Source organism: Pseudophryne corroboree, chromosome 11, assembly GCF_028390025.1.
Source record: "Pseudophryne corroboree isolate aPseCor3 chromosome 11, aPseCor3.hap2, whole genome shotgun sequence".
Taxonomy (NCBI): domain Eukaryota; kingdom Metazoa; phylum Chordata; class Amphibia; order Anura; family Myobatrachidae; genus Pseudophryne; species Pseudophryne corroboree.
The window spans coordinates 98,715,693-98,740,303 of NC_086454.1; the positions used below are offsets into that span (position 1 = coordinate 98,715,693).

Consider the following 24,611-nt stretch of genomic DNA (forward strand, 5'->3'; position numbering starts at 1 on the left):
TGTGTGTGTGTGTGTGGGGGGGGGGGGGGGTGCCATTCCTAACCTTGCCCTGGGCTCCAAAAACCCTAGTTACGCTTCTGGTCACACTGGTTTGAACCGCTTCAAACAGTTGAATTGAAGTTTCTCACTTGGAAAGTGATCATGTTATTGGCCTTGGCATCTGCGAGGCGGGTGTCCGAGTTGGTGGCCTTGTCTTTCAAGAGCCCCTATCTGATTTCCATGCGGATCGAGCAGAGTTGAGGACTCGTCCTCAATTTCTGCCTAAAGTGGGTTCGTCATTTCATATAAACCAACCTATTGTGGTCCCTGTGGCTACGGGATCCTTGGAGAATTCCAAGTCCCTTGATGTAGTCAGGGCCTTAAAGATTTAGTTAGCCAGAACGGCTACAGTTAGGAAAACAGATGCACTGTTTTCCAATATGCAGCCAACAAGGTTGGCACTCATGCATCTAAGCAGACTATTGCTCGCTGGATCTGTTACTCGATTCAGCAGGCTCATTCTACGGCTGGACTGCCGGTACCAAATTCAGTAAAGGCCCATTCCACTAGGAAGGTGGGCTCTTCTTGGGGCGTCTCGGCATTACAGCTTTGCCGAGCAGCTACTTGGTCGGGGTCAAACACTTTTGCTAAGTGCTACAAGTTGATAACCTGGCTGATGAGGACCTCGTGTTTGCTCAGTCGGTGCTGCAGAGTCATCCGCATTCTCCCGCCCGTTCTAGAGCTTTGGTATAAACCCCATGGACCTTACGGAGTCCCCAGCATCCTCTAGGACGTAAGAGAAAATAAGACTTTAAACCTACCGGTAAATCTTTTTCTCCTAGTCCGTAGAGCATGCTGGGCGCCCGTCCCAGTGCGGAAACATTCTGCAAGACTTGTAAATAGTTATTGCATACTTAAGGGTTAAGTTACAGTTGAGATCGGCCTCTGGCTGATGCTGTTTTTGTTCATACTGTTAACTGGTTATTGTATACCATGTTGTACGGTGTGTATGGTGTGGGCTGGTGTGTATCTCGCCCGTAGATAACAAAATCCTTTTCCTCGTACTGTCAGTCTCCTCTAGGCACAGTCCTAACTGAGGTCTGGAGGAGGTGCATAGAGGGAGGAGCCAGTGCACACCCATTCTAAAGCTTTACAGTGCCCATGTCTCCTGCGGAGCCGTCTATACCCCATGGTCCTTACGGAGTCCCCAGCATCCTCTACGGACTAGGAGAAGAAGATTTACCGGTAGGTTTAAAATATTTTTTTTTTACCGTGTTCTGATAGGCATGCACGGATTAGTGAGATCCGTGCATGTTTATCAGTGGGAAGGGGTGAGAAAGTGTTAAAAATCAGAAAAAAAATTGCGTGGGGTCCCCCCTCCTAAGCAAAACCAGCCTCAGGCTCTTTGAGCCGGTCCTGGTTGAAAAAATATGGGGGAAAAATTGACAGGGGTTCCCCCATATTTGATCAACCAGCACCGGGCTCTGCGCCTGGTCCTGGTGCCCAAAATACGGGGGACAAAAAGCGTAGGGGTCCCCCGTATTTTTAACACCAGCACCGGGCTCCACTAGTCAGAGAGATAATGCCAGAGCCGGGGGACACTTTTATATAGGTCCCTGCGGCCCTGGCATTAAATCACTAACTAGTCACCCCTGGCCGGGGTACCCTGGAGGAGTGGGGACCCCTTAAATCAAGGGGTCCCCCCCTCCAGCCACCCAAGGGCCAGGGGTGAAGCCCGAGGCTGTCCCCCGCATCCAAGGCCGGCGTTTTTGGTCACACTGAACCCGTTTCTCCCATAGAAAACAGTGGTTGTCATTTTAAATGGACTTTTCTGGCTCACACATTATTAATAATTATTAATTAATTATTTATAATTTGGCTAGTCGTACGATGGAACCCAGCAGCTTCAAGCATCTTTACCATGTTTTTGTAGATTACAGCATCCTTCACTGTCCCAGTGATTTGTCTACATATCACCTTCTCCCCTCTCATCCTAAGCAGCTCCCTAACCTCCTCATCACTCCAATTTGCCATTTTAAACTGTATTCTGTATAAAAAAAAATGCTTCTTCACTTTCATGTGTTTCCTCCAGTTTATTTCCTGCTTCTGCCTGGTGACATCACGCATGGAGACAGCCTATCACCTTCTGTGGTTTGGAAATACCATTTCAGAGCCTTACACATTGCACAATGAAACGGGTCTGAACCATACTTGCCTACCCTCCCGGAATGGCCGGGAGGCTCCCGAAAAACGGGTGACCCTTCCGGCCCCCCGGAAGAGCAGGCAAGTCTCCCGATATCCGCGGGTCACCCCCTGCCCGTCGCCCACTTATCGAGTAAAGTGGGCGGTCCGGGCAGGCGATGACGCGATTCTTGTTGAATCGCGTCATCGTAACCACGCCCCCTGCTGTATAATGCCGGTAATTGCGGCATTACACAGCGGGGGTCGTGGCTTAAATGACGCGGACCAGAAGCCATGCCCCGTTCCACCTCTGGTCCGCCTCTGGCCCGCCCCCTGTCACGTCACCTCACTGCCCGCCCCCCCTGCTGAGGCGACGGGCTGCTCTCTCCCGGAGAGAGCAGCCCAGAAGTCGGCAACTATGGTCTGAACCGTGTAGGACCCTGCTTTTTGACCGTTTTAAAATACCAGTAATCTGTAACCAGTAAATTCAAAGTGTCCCTTTCACACCGCAGCTAGAACCGTTTTGGAAGGCTTAAAAAAACGGCAATTTAATGGGTTATAGCTGCGGTGTGAAAGGGGTATTAGATGCGGAAAGGGGTGTGTCCAAACACAAATCTAAATTGCAGTGTAATAATACAAGTTGACCAGCATTTGTGGGCTGCATGCAAAAGCAGAAAGTATTTACCCTGCATGCAAATATCATAAATGTATGTGTACCTCTTGTGTTGCAGCATGGTTTGTTCCAGGTGCAAATCTACTTGCTCGTTTTTGCTTTGTTCCCAACTCAAAATGAGCCATACTTGCCTACCTGACCCTCTCCATGAGGGAGAAAATTCTCTGTTCCTGGACTTTCCTGGTAATGCAGGACTGTTATCACCTGTGGTGAGCTAGTTAATTGATAAGAAAGGTGTTTCACCACAGGTGATGGCAATCATACATTACCAGGAAAGTCCAGGAACAGAGCATTTTCTCCCTCATGGAGAGTGTCAAGTATGAAATGAGCTCCTAGATGTCCTACAACTAGAAATGTACTCACTTCTTCATAGCTTCCAATAAATGCAAATGCCTCCACTGCGAATCTGTACTGTGTCCTTGTTCCCGGATAAGTCATTAAAGTGTCATCATTTATGCACCTGCAACAAGAATAAAGTAACCAACACAATACTGCAACTAAGAATAATCTTTGGACCTTATTACAAAGTATACTGGACGCTGGCTTTCACTGCTAGGTCCAGTATATTTCAATATGCGCCTCTACACTCTGCTGAACTAACTGCTCGGTCTGCCAATTGTCAATTAGCCCTCCCCCAGACTCCCATTGGCTGGTTTCACAGGAGTCCCATGCTTGCTGATTCCCGGGCAAGGAAGCCAGGACATATGTTACATACAACTTCACATGTATGTTCATATGTCCTGGCCAGCCCGCCCCTGCACACCTTGGATGGTGCTGCAACCCAGGGGCAGCAGCCGTCACAGCACTGCTTTTATATGGTACCTCTGCTTACTGGGCCTGATTCAGATGTGGCTGGAGATGCTGTAGCTGCTACTTGCATGGAAGCAGCAGCGGTAACACTAATATGGTAATGCAGCTGGATGCATCATGCCTCCTGCTTGTATTAATGATGAGTTCTGCATCCCGGATCACCTTCGACACCATCGACCGTCTACGTGACCCAAAGAGGTCGCACAAGCTGGCAGCCACTGATACTACAAAGAGGCCAGGAAATCTCCTTCTTCAGACAGAGATCCTGGCCTTGTCACTCCCAAACGACGAAGGCGACACGCCTCTGTTTTGGGAAATGGAGATCATCGCCGTACCCCCCCCCCCCCTAAAAGGCAGCAGACTTTCAATCACTGACAGTCTACTGCTGATCTGTGCCCAACGTTACAGACCTGTACTGTACATGATCATCTGTACTTTGCGGCATGATCCGCAGCTACATTGGGACCTGAATTAGGCCCACTGACATGGAGAATCCATTGTGCATATGTGAAACTGCCACTTCAAAGACCAACCACCTGGCACAATACAACCAAGCCCGGTGCTACCCGCTCAGCAAAGGGATGTAGAGCAGGTAGGAGCCAGGTTGGAGAGGCGCTCTCCCTGCTCTGCATCCCTGCTGCTGTACGGATCCCTGCATGACTGAGACTGATCTGAAACTACAGTGGAGCAGCCCAGGTTTCAGCAAGCCCTCCCCTCTACTTTCCTCCTGGAGATTGCGGTATGCCGGTAAGCTCTGCCCCCTTAAGCCTCATATTGCTGCTGCGGCCACCCATGCCTTGCACCTCGACGGCTGTCACGAAGCCCCAAAAATCCCTCATCAGCAGCGCATAAGAAGAAGCGCGCTCTCTTGGGCCACAGTGAGTCAGGCAGCGCCGGAGTCAGTAACTCAAGCATCCAGAGAGGGTGGACGCAGCTTTGAGCTGTGCAGCACTTCAGATCACTGGGCTGGGGGAGGGCACGGGGGCGCAGTGGTTAGCATGACCACTGAGACTGTGTCTTCAGTGGATTCTGTGCTCTATCAATGTTCCAAACACCGCCCCCCCGTTCTGTCTCAGCTATTGTATCAACCACACCCCATGTTCTGTCCCTATTTCACCTCCCCCCCCACTGTGTCCTGTCCCAGTCATGGTGTCACCCCCCGCTATGTGCTGTCACTTTTCCTTCCCCCTCTGTGTTCTGTCCCAGCTATTGTTCCCCCCCACCCCCTCCTTTGTGAAGTATTGTAAGGAGCAAATTTACAGTTTGCTGGGGTGCTCTGTACACCCTAGCACCGGCTCTGAATACAATCATCCCCTTCACAAAAAAAAATGATTTTTTTTCTTTTTCACTGAAAATTGTTTTTATATGGCACAGAACTAGAGCAAAATTCAAGTGTTTTTGGTTGAATGAAAATGGCTGTGTGCCCTTCTGAAATGTAACAAATATCATTAAAATGACTCCCTTTCCGTCCCTTTATCTCAGTTCAGTGAATAAAGCAAAGTCCATATTTGGCAATAAATGATACCTATGGTAGTAACTGAATAATACATTTACCCGTTTTTTATTATATCGTAGAAGACGGGATCATTGGGATTATCATGCGGCGTGGCCTTGCAGGACTCCACAAATAACTGGACATTGGGTACAGCAGAAGACACCTGAATCTCCATGTAGAGTGGATCACGCAATGTGACCTCCAGGGGATAATGTGTTTCCACCTCTACAAACAGGTCATCTGTATAGAACTGGAACTTATAGGTGAAATTGCCAAAGCCGGCCTCAGAGAACATGTAGTCTGATTTGTGGGCGAGGAAGGAAGCAGATAACCTGGTCTTTTTGGGAAAGGAGCAGTTAAAGGGGATTGAGACCCCATGTCTCCTTGTAATGACACTAGAGGTGTTGGCGAAGGAGGTGACCTGGTTTTTAAATACAATGTTATGTTCTGTTTCCTGGAGGAAAATGAGAAACAAAGGAGAAACATATTTAGTTGTTACATATAGAATATCAGTGCAGCATTCTTCACTTGGGGCAGGGTGTTTTACTCAAAGCTCAGGTAATGCATTAAGCTTTCTCCTGGCAGTGTTTCCGCTGACCGCACACCAGGAAAGCTGTGAAGTATAGGCCTAAAAGAAACTCTCTCCCAGGCAGACTCTCTGCAGACAGCCCAGCAGGAGAGCGGTGAGGTATAAAGGAAGCCCTCTCCCAGCAGACTCTCTGCAGACAGCACAGCAGGAGAGCGGTGAGGTATAAAGGAAGCTCTCTCCCAGGTCGACTCTCTGCAGAAAGCACAGCAGGAGAGCTATGAGTGAGATATAAAGGAAGCTCTCCCCCAGGCAGACTCTCTGCAGACAGCACAGCAGGAGAGCAGTGAGGTATAAAGGAAGATCTCTCCTAGGCAGACTCTCTGCAGACAGCACAGCAGGAGAGCTGTAAGGTTTATAGGAAGATCTCTCCCTGGCAGACACTATGCAGACAGCACAGCAGGAGAGCGGTGAGGTATAAAGGAAGCTCTCTCCAAGGCAGACTCTCTGCAGACAGCACAGAAGGAGAGTGGTGAGGTATAGAGGAAGCTCTCTCCCAGGCAGACTCTCTGCAGACAGCACAGCAGGAGAGCGATGAGGTATAAAGGAAGATGTCTCCCAGGCAGACTCTCTGCAGACAGCACAGCAGGAGAGCGGTGAGGTATAAAGGAAGCTCTCTCCCAGGCAGGCTCTCTGCAGACAGCACAGCAGAAGAGTGGTGAGGTATAAAGGAAACTGTCTCCCAGGCAGGCTCTCTGCAGACAGCACAGCAGGAGAGCGGTGAGGTGTAAAGCTAGAAGTCTCACAGGAGGCTTCTGTAGATTGTACAGCAGGAGTGGGGATCACTCTGAGGTATAAATTTTAAACACATAAGAAATCAGAAACAAATTGATACATTTGATAGCAAATAATTTTTGCTGTTGTAACTAAAAAAGTGATTTTGACAAATTTTTCAACTCTGAGCATCACTTTTATAATCATAAATATTGTTGGCTTTGGCAATAACGTAAGTATGGTTAATAATGGAAGTCTACCACATTAATACCTCGATCTCTGTTCCGCAGGAATTGTATCCAACACTTGCTATGAGGTGGGTACTGTTTGAGGTAACCAGACATATGGGATCATTCAGGCGGAAGTGGTTTTCATAGAGTCCATTATCAGGTGACTCTTCAATGATTAAAGTCATGGTGTTCTCGTGGCATGTCAGTATGGTGTTTACTGGGCGGGGAGAGGAAAGTGTTAACAAATAATCTTCACAATGACCTGTTATACATAACTGACAGTTGCTGACAATGGAGCTGATGTATCAGAGCTTGTAGAGAGATGAATTTTACTAACAGAAAATTGATTGTAATACAGATTTGGAATAGAACAGGTGTTTTTTGGCTCACAAGAGACTAGAGCAGTGTTTTTCAACCACTGTGCCGTGGCACACTAGTGTGCCCTAAGCAGTCTCCAGGTGTGCCGCCATAGAAGCAGCGCCAGGCCCGTCAGTGTTTTGCCGCTACTGAGGCCCTGGAACGATCAATACTGGTGGGTTTAGTGGTTGCAGAGCCAGTTCTAATTTTGGGCCCGGGCAGTGTTGGGCTCTTCTGGCTTTCTCAGATGTGGTTCAGGCATTACCTATGGAGAAGCTGCGACATGACATCCTAGGACACGCAACTGCACCAATCATCACCATTATATTTGAATGTGCCTTGGCAATATTTAAATCTTGTTCAGTGTGCCGTGAGTTGTAAAAGGTTGAAAATCTCTGGACTAGAGAATACATAGAGGATATATAAAGAAACATTATATCAAGTGATAGTGGTCTCTATAAACCGTATAAGGCCCGCAGAGCCACTTGATCTGGCCCGGCCAGGCTCACCTAGCCGGGCGCCCGCTGAGATTTTGTTACTAGTGGGCGCCTGGCTTCTTACCCTCAGTAGCAGCCGGAGGCAGGAGCTGACTCCTGAGCGCCGGCTTCCAGCTCTGGCAGTGTGCGTGTGCTGCTGTGCAGTGTTATGGGAGAGATGTCATGACTTCTCTCCCATAGTTCTGAGGAGCGATTGGCCAGGTGGAGGGCAACGGTCCAGAAGCAGGAGCGGGGCTGGTGAGTATTGTGGTTTTTTTTCTTTTAATGTGTGTGTGTAAGCTTCGCTACTAGGGGGCATATCTAATGGGGCATAACAACTGACTGGTGGCATATCTAATGGGGCATAACAAGTGACTGGGCATATCTAATGTGGCATAACAAGTGACTGGGAGCATACTTACTGGGAGCATATCTACTGGGGCATAACAACTGACTGGGGTTATATCTACTGGGGGCATAACTACTGACTGGGGGCATAACTACTGACTGGGGGCATATCTACTGGGGCATATCTTCTGTGGGCATATCTACTGGGGGAAGGCTCATTTTTAAGTTGATCATTTTTGTATGGCCCCCAAAGGATTTTATAAATATCCAAATGGCCCTTGATAGAAAAAAGGTTCCCCACCCCTGCTGTAAGCCAAAAACTCACCTAAAAGTATTTTCAGCTGAAGTGTGTAAATCCTGTTAATACAATTGTATCCTGCACTGTTATAATTGATTTTAGTTTGGATTAAATAAATAAATAAATAAAAATAATGAAAAAAAGTTTTTTAAAATACAGTATGTATACAGCTTGCAAGTGCTTTTCTGTTTCAATGTTCTGGTGTTTTCTAAAAAGGGTTAAGTATTCCCTGTTTATTGGAAAGCTGCGGCAATTCTGTCAATAACGCTGGATATTTAATTGGCACCAGGAATACTTTTTCTTCTTTTTAGGCATCAGACAAGCTTGAAGTAACCACAGGGTGAAATGCGATGGTAATAATCAATTCGCTTAGTCTGATGTAGACATTAGTCATTCTCAGGATTCCTGTTGGTGTTTTTTGTCCCCTAGCAGATAAAAAATCCTTTCAACATGAGCGCATTACCAAATACCATTTATACAGAGGTTTAATAAAGTGATTTTTACTCTACACATTTCTTAATGTTTTTAAAATCTAAACGGGGTAGATAACAACATATTGGTTGGTCCTCTCCTCCCCCATTGATTTACTTCTACTGTGGTGAAATTTGGATTTGAATACAGTGGTTTTCTCTTCCAATATAATAAAATGTGGTGCTGGCCAAGTCATATACAGTATAAAAGCTGCGTAGCCCAGAGCGGATTGTATAATCTTGGGAGGTATTTCCTATGCTCCACTACGCTTACATGCTGCAGCCCTTCATCATTATCAGCTACCTCCTCATCGTTATCAGCTGCCGTCCAATGTGAAGGATTATAAAGTACAGAACTTTGTGAATGACTTTTGTATTTTGTAATGCTAACTCAGAGGTTTAATGGCTGTGTTATTGAGCTTATAGTCGATGGGATATAAAATATAACAGAACATACCTAATTTGCTGGGTCCAACCACTACAATGACACATCGCATTACTGACTGGTACCTGTAAAGAGATAAACAATTTGGCAGTTGCTCAATCATACCTGGAGATAATTATATATCAGGTGCTGGAAGGGGGAGGGGTCACAGACAAACAACAGACAGAGAGGAGGGGGGTGCAAATCCCCACCCCTAAATTCCCTTCCGCACACTGAAAATTACCTGTAACCTATCTGGTAATAAAATTCAGAGAATCACACACAATGTTATACAACAAACAGGCTGTGTTTAGTAAATTATTGGCGACAACACTGATTGTGAAGTTCAGAGATCTGCATTACCTACAGTAATATGGAGATAAGTCATGAAGAGCACTGGATGCACATTGCATTAAGCCTTGGTTTTTTTCAACAGTATGCTCAAATGCTATTTCCAACCTACATCATTACTGTTAATTACTAATGCTATATTACATACACTATCAACTGTATAAGGTGCATAAATGGTCTTCCAAGCCCACATCATAGGTAAATGCAGGGGGGAGGGGGGCTCCAGTTGCCCTGAACACCCATTCTCTACCTGGTCTATACTAGAGACCAACTATACTGTTGATTATTAATTATATATCACAAATGTTATCAAGTGTACAAGGATATCAATATGTACATATATGTCAGGGCCAGTGCTAGGTTCTTATGCCACTTCCTAAGACTCCGGTACTTGTGCCAATGCTCCAGAGATTGGGGTACTTAGATTGTGAAATGGGGCCAACTTCTGGGGAAAAAACATTCAGCTCAGGCTGACTCGCCCTATCGCAGCATCTAATGGCTTCCTGTGATCACTAACCTTGCATATGTCTTTAGTATTACATACACTGCACTTTGAATAAGGCAGACTATAACATGTTATGTGCTAACCAGAGGTGGATTTTTCCAAATCTACTGCACAGGCACCAGGACTGTCTCTAGACTGTAGCATGGCCAGTACCCCTTGTCCAAAAGGGTAGGCACTGCCACTGGTTCAACTATACCCTCTTCATGGGCTGGAAAACTCACTCTAAAATCAAACATTTGGAAACCCCCCTCTAGATACCCTGTGTTTGCCCCTGCAGATCAAGATGGACCCATATTCTCCTTTCTCCGAAGACCCCTCTGCCAAATGCAAAAGTGCATAGGAGTCTGTTACAGAGTGCCAATACCCATCTCTCACTTGCCAGGTCTGGCAGCATTGGTTGGCAACAGGGCAGCAGTCAGGGAGTCCCTGGTGCCTGCTGCTGAAGTCTCGAACTCCCATTCTGTGCTCCCCGGCTGGTTCCCCTCCGCCGGCTTCAGCTTCTTGTGTATTAGCAGCTACAGCTCCAATAGGGATGTGCTCGCCACTATGTGCTAGATTTAAAGGGACAGGCATGCCAAACGTGATGTCACATTTGGCGCGAGTTTTGAATCTCCTCCATATCAATAAGTTTCTGGATGCACAAAAAGTATTATATTTACAAACGAAGTACAGATGTGGCCACCTTCATCGTACCTGCGAATGGGTCTCTAGTGCAATTTTGTCACAAATGCGATTATTCTTGGCATGGTGCATATAGTCACCCCCGGGACCGCTAAAGTGGTTTCTGTGGATTGCGGGCGTGACAATATGCACGTACGTGCACACGCATCACAGTAAGCCTGCCGTGAATATCTCCAGCTGTCGCAGACCCCTCTTGTAGTTGTAGAAGATCATGGCTCTCCCGGGGCCTCTGTTGAGCTCAATATTGTGTTTGTGAAGGAAGTGAACATGCTGCGTATATATAGCACTGTGCCTTGACATTTCAAAAGAACTTTACTCTGAGATTACAGTTCACAACCAGAACGCCAGATTGTGTCTACTCTACCTATGCACTGCAAATACGGAAACTTGTTGCACACGCCTTAGAAAAGGGAGTCTCCTCACTGAACAGTGCCAGAGTATAGTCTCAATTACCTCACTCCAGCGTTCAGCCTTAGTGCTTCCCAGTGTTCTGCTTGTGCGTCCTGTTCCAAGTTCCTGCCTTCCCTTTGCTCTGTTCCTGGTTCCTGCCATCCTAGTGTCTGCTCCCTGACTCCATACCTGTTCCTGACCTTCCCTTCCAGCTCTGACCCTGTCTGTGGCCAGTTGTCTCCTGTTAATACACCTCACAACAAATTTCTATACCAGCTTCAGTGTATACCAGCCCCATACTTGGGAACCCAGACATAGGGCTGCAACCTGCATTTTGGGTACAGCAAAGCCCAAACCACCTTGTGGGGGTCCCTGATGAACACTACCACCACATTAGACTCTGAGCCTCTGATCTGGGTCTCTGACAATCCTGAAACACAGGTTGAATCAACGTATCCATTTGAGAGATTGTGACGATCACATTTGGTTTCAGTGTACTGTAGAACATGAAAAGTAGCTCATCATTACTAGTACATTGGTTAGGGAATAAAGGAGACACAAGTTTATATGTACTGTCATTATTTCCCGATTTTAATGTATTCATGATTAGCAGCAATGTCACAATAATATATTTCATGTACTGTCTGTAACACATGGATTTAAGAAGCTACTTCTCCTAAGGTAGTTTCCATACATAGCACATCACAGAGGAATTCCCTGCATTGAGCTACACTGTCCAGCTCTGGTATTGCGGCATTGAGTTAAGCAAGGTAGCTGCCACCTCTTCCTGGTGCCTGGAGTGTGCCACAGGGTTCACTTTCCTCCACATGGGCATCAGGGACTGGTTATGCATTATTGGGCATTGTTAGCCTGCGACTAAGAGTAATGACTTTCCTGAACAGTATGTCAAAGTTATAGTAATCATTCATCAGTAAAGAAAAATACAGCAGGGAATGAGAAACATTGGACCTACAAAGTGAAACTGCAGTCTGTAGACTAGGTGTAACAAATGGATGGGTTGGAAAATGATATAAGGTGCCAATTTGGGAATATGTTCAGAATCAACCATAGCCCATGTACTGTTATCATCCATTGCTGACAGTTCTGTATCAATTGCTGATTTCCACACTGTCCAATCATTGCTTGACTTTGCTTCTTGTATGTTTTGAGGTTCACAGTAAGCTATGTTTGCATACTCCTCACTGTATTTTTTGGCTGGAACACCTTTGTTGCTCCTCATGGAACTTCTGTTCCCTGATTTGTTATCTACTTTGACACTCTCAGTTTCAGACGCGCTTTCTGCTGCCTGTACATCCAATAATACATTCTCTTCTTGCTCCACTGACCCAGTCTGTGGTGCTGTCTCATGGAATACCACATCTCTAGATTTAAGAAGACGTTTATTTGTAACATCCCAAAGTCTGTATCCTTTGCTTTCATCGCAGTATTCGAGCATTATACATTCTATGGATTTTGTATCTAACTTTCTCCTTTTCTCCTTTGGTATATGTGCAAAAGCTTTGCTTCCGAAGACACGAAGATGACTGACACTTGGCTTTTTCCTGGACGACGCCTCCAGTGGCGTTTTACCTTTGACAGCCACTGTAGGTGCATGATTCTTTAGGTATACTGCAGTAGATACTGCTTCTGCCCAAAATTTATTTTCCAGGCCAGCATCACTAAACATAGTCCGTGCTCTTTCAACAATTGTGTGGTTTGCCTGCTCACTCATGCCATTCTGTTCCGGTGTTAGGCAATTGTTAGCTGTTGCTTTATGCCATATTTTCTAAGGAATACGGCTAATGTGCACTACACACTGGGTGATAATACTGAAAGATATGAATGATCTCATTCATTAATGAACGAGATACCATTCATATCTTTCAGTGTGGAGGCACCAGCGATGAACGATGAGCGGCCTCGTGCTTGTTCATCGCTGGTGCCCCGTCGCTTGTGAATGCAGGCCAATATGGACGATCTCGTCCATATTTGCCTGCACTGCTATGGAGCCAGGTGATGGGGGGAGTGAAGAAACTTCACTCCCCCCGTCACTGCCCCCCGCCGCCAGGTCGCCCATCGGCCGTATCTGCCGTCGGGCAGCTCGGCGGCGGATCGCGCAGTGTGTAGGGCCCATAAGACTTTGTTCTCATACTCTCCACTATTGTCTGATCTCAGGATCTTTGACTTCAAACCCATCTGATTCTCCACCAGGTTTTTGTATTCCACAATCTTGTTGACAACTTCACTCTTTTCTTTAATGAAGTCCACGTGTGTCATTCTTGTGGTGTGATCAATGAGAGTCATGAAATACCTGTAGCCACTGATTGATTCCACCTCCATTGGAACACACACGTCGGTGTGCACTAGAGCTAGCGGCGTCTCTGCTCTACTAACTGACTTTGGAAATGGGTTGCGAGTTTGCTTGCCTTTTATGCAACTCTCACACATGGGTCTTTCAGCGTTGTTCATGGTGATCCCTGTTCCAATTCCATCTAGCAGTTTCTAGCATACCCTAGATGACCTAAAGGTTTGTGCCACAGCTCCAGTGACTGGTTTGCATTAGTAGTCATCATTGCAGTACACTCCTCAATGTCCAGGACATATAGTTGGTTGCACCGGGTTACTGAAGCAATAACAGTCCCTCTTTTATTTTGCACCATACACTTACCCTTCTCAAACTGGACTCTGTAACCTTTGTTCTCTAGGACGCTGATAGCAATGAGATTACTTCCCAAATTTGGCACGTACAACACATCTTGGATATCTGTAACAACTGTTTCTCCTCCTATTCTTAAATGCACTGTGATTGTCCCAGCTTGTGATGCAGTAAGGACTTTATTCCAATCCCTGTAACTGTAGTGGGTACACATGGTATTAAAGTAATGAACCAATGCTGATTGCAAAATGCCTAGTGGCCCCCGAGTCCATGTACCAGCAATCCTTCTGTGACTGTCTGCTACATTCAATGCTGACTCGTTTGGCTTGTTTCTGCGCACCACTGGAATTTTTCATCCTACAATCTGAAGCTTTATGTCCTATCTTGTGACATACAAAACACTTGAACTTGTGCTTTTTAGACGGTGTGCTCTTTGTGATCAAGGCAGAACCCTCAGCTATGGTCTTGAAAGGAATACGTTCTTGGAACTGTAGTAGCTTGGCCCTTACAATCTCTGTTGTCAGCTTAGTATCCTTTGACTTTAAAGCAACTACCAAAAAATCAAATTCTAACGTCAGATTCTGCAACATCGCCATTGCCACTTCTTCCTTGTCCAACTGTGCCCCCACAGATACCAACTGCTGAGCTATCGACAATAACTTATCAATAAAATCATTCATGTCCTTGCAGGCACTCAATTTCATTCCATATAGTATGCGTCTCAAACTTATCCTTTTCATCAGACCTCTATCCTCATACGCACTTTGCAGGGCTGTCCACATGTCCTTAGCTCACACTTTTCCACTGATTATAGAATAGACATGCTGCTCTACAGCTAAATCTATCATCTCTATGGCTCTGTCTACATCATCTGGGTTAGGACCTGCTCTTGGGTCTATTGTGACCTTCCACAACTTTTCCTGCTTAAGCTGCATCTCCATGGCAAACTTCCATGTAGTATAGTTCTCTGGACCTTTCAGCTTAGCACAGTTCATACTGTGTCCTGTGTTATACATCTTCTCTGCACTTCTATAAAATGTAAATTTTAGCTTTATCTGTGTGTTCTTTTATTCTGTGCTATTACTCAAACACGTAGGGGTTAATCTTCAAGCACGCGGGGCTGAGCCCATAACCTGTTAGCAGAGCATTGCGTTGCTTGGTGTAGTGATGTTAGTCCACACAGTTAATTAATTAATAGCAAGCAGGTTTATTTGTAATACACAGGTGGCTTGGGTATGCTTCAATAATAGGCAATTGGCCTTTTGTAATATACATAGTAACACCGTACATTGATGGTACTTATCAGTATGTTGTCTGTGGCTGCGTTATGTGAGAAAAAGGAGGACTGCACAGCCTTGCAGTCTGACTCACGCTGTGAAGGGACAATGCACTGCCCGGCTCTCTGTACAAGCTCCGGTAGCGCCAGTGGCGGAACTAGTGAGCGGTGGGCCCAGGTGCGACAAAATGCTTTGCCCCCCCCCCCACATCCCATCCAAGTCCACCCCCTCACCCCCTCAGATCCTCTCCAGATCTGGTGAGGGGGACCTGCTCAGGGCCAGAGAAATGGATACCTAGCAACAGTGCCGTAAAACTAGACATTTTAGCACTGTGTGCAAGAAACGGCATCGGACCCCCACCCCTGCATGCAAAGCAGGGGCAGTGCGCTCCGCAGGCGCGCGCAAAAATACATAGTGGCGTGGCTTCGTGGGGAAGAGGTGTGGCCACAAAATAATACCAATTCATAAAATGGTGCACAGTAGTCTCCATTCTTCAAATTACTCTGCACAGTAGCACCACTACACCAGGTAGAGACCCTTTTACACCTTACAGCGGACAGATTCCTCTTTTTACACATTACGGCAGACAGCGTCCCCTTTTTACACATTACGGCAGACAGCGTCCCCCTTTTTACACATTACGGCAGACAGCGTCCCCCTTTTTACACATTACGGCAGACAGCGTCCCCTTTTTACACATTACGGCAGACAGCGTGCCCTTGTTACACATAGCGGCAGACAGCGTACACTTTTTACACATAACGGCAGACAGTGTACACTTTTTACACATAACGGCAGACAGCGTGCCCTTGTTAAACATAGCGGCAGACAGCGTACACTTTTTACACATAACGGCAGACAGCGTCCCCCTTTTTACACATTACGGCAGACAGCGTGCACTTTTTACACATAACGGCAGACAGCGTCCCCTTTTTACACATAACGGCAGACAGCGTGCCCTTGTTACACATAGCGGCAGACAGCGTACACTTTTTACACATAACGGCAGAAAGCGTGCCCTTGTTAAACATAGCGGAAGACAGCGTACACTTTTTACACATAACGGCAGACAGCGTCACCCTTTTTACACATTACGGCAGACAGCGTGCACTTTTTACACATAACGGCAGACAGCGTCCCCTTTTTACACATTACGGTAGACAGCGTGCCCTTGTTACACATTACGGCAGACAGCGTGCCCCTTTTTACACATTACGGCAGGCAGATTCCCCCTTTTTACACATAGCGGCAGGCAGATTCCCCATTTTTACACATAGCGGCAGGCAGTCCCCCCTTTTTACACATTACGGAAGGCAGATTCCGCCTTTTTACACATAGCGGCAGGCAGATTCCCCATTTTTACACATAGCGGCAGGCAGTCCCCCCTTTTTACACATTGCGGCAGGCAGATTCCCCCTTTTTACACATTGCGGCAGGCAGTCCCCCGTTTTTACACATTGCGGCAGGCAGTCCCCCATTTTTACACATTGCGGCAGGCAGATTCCCCATTTTTACACATTGCGGCAGGCAGATTCCCCTTTTTTACACATAGCGGCAGGCAGTCCCCCATTTTTACACATTGCGGCAGGCAGTCCCCCATTTTTACACATTGCGGCAGGCAGTCCCCCATTTTTACACATAGCGGCAGGCAGATTCCCCCTTTTTACACATAGCGGCAGGCAGTCCCCCATTTTTACACATTGCGGCAGGCAGTCCCCCATTTTTACACATAGCGGCAGGCAGTCCCAACAAAGAAAGAAAGAGACAGAAAGAAAGAGACAGAAAGAAAGAATTATACTTACCCTCTCCCGCGTCTCCGCTGGCTCAGGCTCCTCGGTGCAGCGTCAGACGATTCCCGGGCTGGAGAGAAGGAGGAGGGAGGTGGAGGAGGGAGCCGCAGCAGCGCTGTGTCATTGGTGGAGGCGCTGCTGCTGCTGCCCCTCTGCTTCACTATAGGCTGTTCTCGGAAGACAGCCTATAGTGAAGCAGAGGGGCAGCAGCAGCCGCGCCTCCACCAGTAGTAAAGCGCTGCTGCGGCTCCCTCCTTCGGCTCCCTCCTCCTCCTTCTCCCCCGTACACTACCGCTGCTCCTCTCCTCTCTCCGGGAGGCGGTACGCTGCGGGCAGCGGTTGCCTGCAGCGCACAGTGGCATGTAATGAGTCAGTTTGACTCATTACATGCTTTGGGCCCCTGGACAGAGGCGGGCCCCAGTGCAACGCACTGGTTGCACTGGCGGTAGTTCCGCCTCTGGGTAGCGCTGTACATGCGGCACATGTGGAATGCTGCAAGTCTCACACTCTGAGCTCCTCTCTCTCCGATCTCCAGCTCAGACACACACTCTGACTCTAAGATGGAGGAGCGCAGCATGTTCTCGGCTCCGCCTCCCTGAGACACTCTGACACTAGAAAGATGAACACTAGGTGATGCGCCCATGCGATCCTATAGCACAGGAGACAGGTACAGAGCGTACCATTATCTAACAAGATCAACATTGTGAATGTTGACAGACACAACGTAGACACTCGATTTTTGACGATGCCAGGGTTAGGCTGCTGTTAAGGTTAGGGTTATGTTAATGGTTAGGGTTAGCTAACACCACTATGGGAAATGGCAAGGTCTACATGCCCAATGTCAACATTCTGGCAATGTCAACATTGTGAAAACAACAGTATCTATAGCACAGCTGGGTGCTTAAAATAAGAAATAAAAAATAAAGAAAACACACTCCCCTGGTTATTCCATTATGATAGGGAAATCCGTAATCTCCAGTTCAGTCCCCACTGGATGTTAATATGTATGAAAGACAAAAACATACAGACAGGATCTTCGTGTAATGCAATTTGGGTAATGCACATTAAATTTGCAGTATTCTGTGGAATACCCACATCCACTACTTTTATTTGTTAAGTGGTTATATGATGTTAAGGGGATGACCCCAATACAAAACACTCACAGAATGGGTGTCTTTAAAACCAGCATATCAACACTCTGTCCCAGGTGATATAACAACCTTCACCAAAGGATAGATCTTCACCAGAGAATTGATATTCGGGGATGCCCCCTTCATTAACCACTCACAAGTAATCAAGCATATCAGATGGGTCAGTGGCGGAAGTAGCGAGCGGTGGGCCCAGGTGCGACAAAATGCTTTGGGCCCCCGCCCCCCATCCCATCCAAGTCCACCCCCTCACCCCTGGAGAGGATCTGGTAAGGGGGACCTGCTCAGGGCCAGAGAAATGGATACCTAGCAACAGTGCCGTAACTAGACATTTTAGCACTGTGTGCAAGAAACGGCATCGGAGCCCCACCCCTGCATGCAAAACAGGGGCAGTGCGCGCCATAGGCGCGCGCAAAAATACATAGTGGCGTGGCTTCGTGGGGAAGGGGTGTGGCCACAAAATAATACCAATTCATAAAACGGTGCACAGTAGTCTCCATTATTCAAATTACGCCGCACAGTAGCACCACTACACCAGGTAGAAACCCTTTTGCACCTTACAGCAGACAGATTCCTCTTTTTACACATTATGGCAGACAGCGTCCCCCTTTTTACACATTACGGCAGACAGCGTCCCCCTTTTTACACATTACGGCAGACAGCGTCCCGTTTTTACACATAACGGCAGACAGCGTGCCCTTGTTACACATAGCGGTAGACAGCGTACACTTTTTACACATAACGGTAGACAGTGTACACTTTTTACACATAATGGCAGACAGCGTGCCCTTGTTAAACATAGCGGCAGACAGCGTACACTTTTTACACATAACGGCAGACAGCGTCCCCCTTTTTACACATTACGGCAGACAGCGTACACTTTTTACACATAACGGCAGACAGCGTCCCCTTTTTACACATAACGGCAGACAGCGTGCCCTTGTTACACATAGCGGCAGACAGCGTACACTTTTTACACATAACGGCAGAAAGCGTGCCCTTGTTAAACATAGCGGCAGACAGCGTACACTTTTTACACATAACGGCAGACAGCGTCACCCTTTTTACACATTACGGCAGACAGCGTGCACTTTTTACACATAACGGCAGACAGCGTCCCATTTTTACACATTACGGCAGACAGCGTGCCCTTGTTACACATTACGGCAGACAGCGTGCCCCTTTTTACACATTACGGCAGGCAGATTCCCCCTTTTTACACATAGCGGCAGGCAGATTCACCATTTTTACACATAGCGGCAGGCAGTCCCCCCTTTTTACACATTACGGCAGGCAGATTCCGCCTTTTTACACATAGCGGCAGGCAGATTCCCCATTTTTACACATAGCGGCAGGCAGTCCCCCCTTTTTACACATTGCGGCAGGCAGATTCCCCCTTTTTACACATTGCGGCAGGCAGTCCCCCGTTTTTACACATTGCGGCAGGCAGTCCCCCATTTTTACACATTGCGGCAGGCAGATTCCCCATTTTTACACATTGCGGCAGGCAGATTCCCCTTTTTTACACATAGCGGCAGGCAGTCCCCCATTTTTACACATTGCGGCAGGCAGTCCCCCATTTTTACACATAGCGGCAGGCAGTCCCAACAAAGAAAGAAAGAGACAGAAAGAAAGAGACAGAAAGAAAGAATTATACTTACCCTCTCCCGCGTCTCCGCTGGCTCAGGCTCCTCAGTGCAGCGTCAGACGATTCCCGGGCTGGAGAGAAGGAGGAGGGAGGTGGAGGAGGGAGCCGCAGCAGCGCTGTGTCATTGGTGGAGGCGCTGCTGCTGCTGCCCCTCTGCTTCACTATAGGCTGTTCTCGGAAGACAGCCTATAGTGAAGCAGAGGGGCAGCAGCAGCAGCGCCTCCACCAGTAGTAAAGCGCTGCTGCGGCTCCCTCCTTCGGCTCCCTCCTCCTCCTTCTCCCCCGTACACTACCGCTGCTCCTCTCCTCTCTCCGGGCGGCTGTGCGCTGCGGGCAGCGGTTGCCCGCAGCGCACAGTGGCATGTAATGAGTCAGTTTGACTCATTACATGCTTTGGGCCCTGGACAGAGGCGGGCCCCAGTGCAACGCACTGGTTGCACTGGCGGTAGTTCCGCCTCTGGGTAGCGCTGTACATGCGGCACATGTGGAATGCTGCAAGTCTCACACTCTGAGCTCCTCTCTCTCCGATCTCCAGCTCAGACACACACTCTGACTCTAAGATGGAGGAGCGCAGCATGTTCTCGGCTCCGCCTCCCTGAGACACTCTGACACTAGAAAGATGAACACTAGGTGATGCGCCCATGTGATCCTGTAGCACAGGAGACAGGTACAGAGCGTACCATTATCTAACAAGATCAACATTGTGAATGTTGACAGACACAACGTAGACACTCGAATTTTGACGATGCCAGGGTTAGGCTGCAGTTAAGGTTAGGGTTATGTTAATGGTTAGGGTTAGCTAACACCACTATGGGAAATGGCAAGGTCTACATGCCCAATGTCAACATTCTGGCAATGTCAACATTGTGAAAACAACAGTATCTATAGCACAGCTGGGTGCTTAAAATAAGAAATAAAAAATAAAGAAAACACACTCCCCTGGTTATTCCATTATGATAGGGAAATCCGTAATCTCCAGTTCAGTCCCCACTGGATGTTAATATGTATGAAAGACAAAAACATACAAACAGGATCTTCGTGTAATGCAATTTGGGTAATGCACATTAAATTTGTAGTATTCTGCTGAATACCCACATCCACTACTTTTATTTGTTAAGTGGTTATATGATGTTAAGGGGATGACCCCAATACAAAACACTCACAGAATGGGTGTCTTTAAAACCAGCATATCAACACTCTGTCCCAGGTGATATAACAACCTTCACCAAAGGATAGATCTTCACCAGAGAATTGATATTCGGGGATGCCCCCTTCATTAACCACTCACAAGTAATCAAGCATATCAGATGGGTCAGTGGCGGAACTAGCGAGCGGTGGGCCCAGGTGCGACAAAATGCTTTGGGGCCCCGCCCCCCATCCCATCCAAGTCCACCCCCTCACCCCTGGAGAGGATCTGGTAAGGGGGACCTGCTCAGGGCCAGAGAAATGGATACCTAGCAACAGTGCCGTAACTAGACATTTTAGCACTGTGTGCAAGAAACGGCATCGGAGCCCCACCCCTGCATGCAAAACAGGGGCAGTGCGCGCCGTAGGCGCGCGCAAAAATACATAGTGGCGTGGCTTCGTGGGGAAGGGGTGTGGCCACAAAATAATACCAATTCATAATACGGTGCACAGTAGTCTCCATTATTCAAATTACGCCGCACAGTAGCCCCACTACACCAGGTAGAGACCCTCTTGCACCTTACAGCAGACAGATTCCTCTTTTTACACATTACGGCAGACAGCATCCCCTTTTTACACATTACGGCAGACAGCGTCCCCCTTTTTACACATTACGGCAGACAGCGTGCACTTTTTACACATAACGGCAGACAGCGTCCCCTTTTTACACATAACGGCAGACAGCGTGCCCTTGTTACACGTAGCGGCAGACAGCGTACACTTTTTACACATAACGGCAGACAGCGTGCCCTTGTTAAACATAGCGGCAGACAGCGTACACTTTTTACACATAACGGCAGACAGCGTGCCCTTGTTAAACATAGCGGCAGACAGCGTACACTTTTTACACATAACGCAGACAGCGTCCCCCTTTTTACACATTACGGCAGACAGCGTCCCCTTTTTACACATTACGGCAGACAGCGTCCCCTTTTTACACATTACGGTAGACAGCGTGCCCTTGTTACACATTGCGGCAGACAGCGTCCCCCTTTTTACACATTACGGCAGGCAGATTCCCCCTTTTTACACATTGCGGCAGGCAGATTCCCCCTTTTTACACATTGCGGCAGGCAGATTCCCCATTTTTACACATAGCGGCAGGCAGATTCCCCATTTTTACACATAGCGGCAGGCAGATTCCCCCTTTTTACACATAGCGGCAGGCAGATTCCCCATTTTTACACATAGCGGCAGGCAGATTTCCCATTTTTACACATAGCGGCAGGCAGATTACCTATTTTTACACATAGCGGCAGGCAGATTCCCCATTTTTACACATTACGGCAGGCAGATTCCCCATTTTTACACATAGCGGCAGGCAGATTCCCCCTTTTTACACATAGCGGCAGGCAGATTCCCCATTTTTACACATAGCGGCAGACAGATTCCCCATTTTTACACAAAGCGGCAAGCAGTCCCAACAAAGACAGAAAGATTGACAGAAAGAAAGAAAGAAAGAAAGAAAGAAAGAAAGAAAGAAAGAAAGAAAGAAAGAAAGAAGAATTATACTTACCCTCTCCGCTGGCCAGAGCCGGCCCTAACCAATATGATGCCCTAGGCAAAATTTTGGCTGGAACCCCCTAGCACCACCGCTGGTTCCGCCTCTGACCTTGCACCTCTTTCCCAGCACCATCACCCCTCACCTATAGCAGTCCTTATTTTGGTGTTTGTACCCCCTATATTTTAAATAGGAACAGTTCGCACATTTGGCGCACAGCCCAAAAAGGGGTGTGTTTTTGCTGGCAAGGGGCATGGCCACACAATAGTAACCCCAATTCCATTTACGCCACACAGTACTGCAACTTTATTCACACTTGATCATGCGATAGCGTCCATAATTCATATTACATCCCACAGCAGTATCACTTTACCTTAAAAACGTTACTCCTCACAGTAGAGCCCCTTATTCACATTACATCACACTGAATTGCTCCTTATTCACATTACACCACACTCTATTGCTCTTTATTCACATTAGATGACACAGTAGTGCCCTTTCTATATGCAACGCCACATAGTAGAGCACCTTATACACATAATGCCACACATTAGTAATGCATTTATACATCTAATTCCACACTGTAATGCCCCTTAAACATATGAGACACCTTATTAATGTCCTTATAAACATAATTTGCCTTACACATTATGACAACCTTTATTAATGCCCTTTTACACATAATGTCCCTTACACATATGCCGCACATTTTAAATACCCTTATACACATAATGACACACATAGTGCCCCCTACACACTTACTGCACATTATTAGTGCCCCTATACACATAATGACACACATACAGTAGTACCCTGTTACACATATGCCACACATTATTAATGTCCTTATACACATAATAACACACATAGTTCCCCTTACACATACCGGTATGTTGCACATTATTAATGCATTTTTACATGACACACATAATGCTCCTTACACATATTCCGAACACTACTGCACAACCAACCCACTCACAAGCACACAGCACTCACACTGCCACTAACACTGTGCCCTCTGCCTCTGCTTGGATACAGATGTGTCCTCATAAATCTTGCCTCAATGCTAACGTCGGGCACACCTTTTTTTTAATGAAAATGCATCTTATTTGCATTGCTATGTGGCTAGGACGCACAAGCAACTACTGCTGATTAAAATGATATGCAGCATGGCTATATACTGTGTGAGACTGTGGCTGTATATGCATATGAAATGCTACACACAGAATATAGGCATGCCGCATTTAATTTTAATCAGCAGAAGCTGATGATGCCCCTAGGCATATCAAATGCCCTAGGCAATTGCCTAGTTTGCCTATGCCTATGGCCGGCTCTGCCGCTGGCTCAGGCTCCTCGGTGCAGCTTGACGATTCCCGGGCAGTAGAGAAGGAGGAGGAGGGAGGTGGAGGAGGGAGCCGCAGCAGCGCTGTGTTATTGGTGGAGGCGCTGCTGCTGCTACCCCTCTGCTTCACTATAGGCTGTTCTCGGAAGACAGCCTATAGTGAAGCAGAAGGGCAGCAGCAGCAGCGCCTCCACCAGTAACAAAGCGCTGCTGCGGCTGCCTCCTCCACCTCCCTCCTCCTCCTTCCCCTGTACCGCTGCTCCTCTCCTCTCCGGGCAGCTGTGCGCTGTGGGCAGCGGTTGCCCGCAGCACACAGCGGCATGTAATGAGTCAGTTTGACTCATTACATGCTTTGGGCCCCTGGACAGAGGCGGGCCCCAGTGCAACGCACTGGTTGCACTGGCGGTAGTTCCGCCTCTGAGATGGGTCTTCATAATGGTTTGTGGTTTATTTTATTCTTTTTTTTATTCCAAAGCAGCATACAATAAATAGTCATATAAAACAGGCGGGATGCATACCTCGATTAGAGTTAGCAGATGTAAATACAAACGCTGTCCCGTATGCCAAAGCTCCCTCCTCCTCCTCCTCCTCCTCCTCCTCAAAAGTCGAGTAGACTCCCCCACCTCCGCCTTTCCATCTGCCAGAAATCTTTCTCATCTTTCTCATTTAGAGGTCTATTTATTAACATTATTTTTACTAAAATAATGGGAAAAAGGGTGTTTTCACACCCTTTTCACATTATTTTAGTATCACCTGAATGTATTAGAGGGCATTTGGAGCAGTTTTCATGAAAAACTGCTCCAAACCTTTTAATTCACTTTTTTTTTTAGTAAGCCACATACTTATAATGGGAAATGCAATCTGACCAGATTTACAAAAAAAAAAATGTGAAAAAATACCGCAGTGTGCCCTGTGATAATCTTGCCAGCTCAGGCTGGCGAAATCACAGGGCAGAACGGTGATAGGGAGGCCCCTGGCAGAGAAAGCTGAGCGGGACCTGGCTTCAGTGATCAGCTCAGTGTGTCAGATGGGCACACAAGCTGATCACAGTGTAAAAAGAAAGAAAAAACCCCCCAAAAAAACCCCATACTCACCT

General features: G+C 47.2%; 1 protein-coding gene across 1 annotated transcript in view; it reads right to left on the minus strand.

The window, feature by feature from the left end:
* LOC134968978 (uncharacterized) overlaps positions 1-24,611 on the minus strand; it is a 116,941-nt gene that overhangs the window by 32,513 nt on the left and 59,817 nt on the right. The window contains exons 9-12 of the mRNA XM_063944659.1: positions 9,075-9,127; positions 6,710-6,885; positions 5,198-5,592; positions 3,197-3,293 (exon numbers count right to left, since the gene is read on the minus strand). Of these exons, the coding sequence (XP_063800729.1) occupies positions 3,197-3,293; positions 5,198-5,592; positions 6,710-6,885; positions 9,075-9,127 (721 nt within the window). The remainder of the gene's footprint in view (positions 1-3,196; positions 3,294-5,197; positions 5,593-6,709; positions 6,886-9,074; positions 9,128-24,611) is intronic.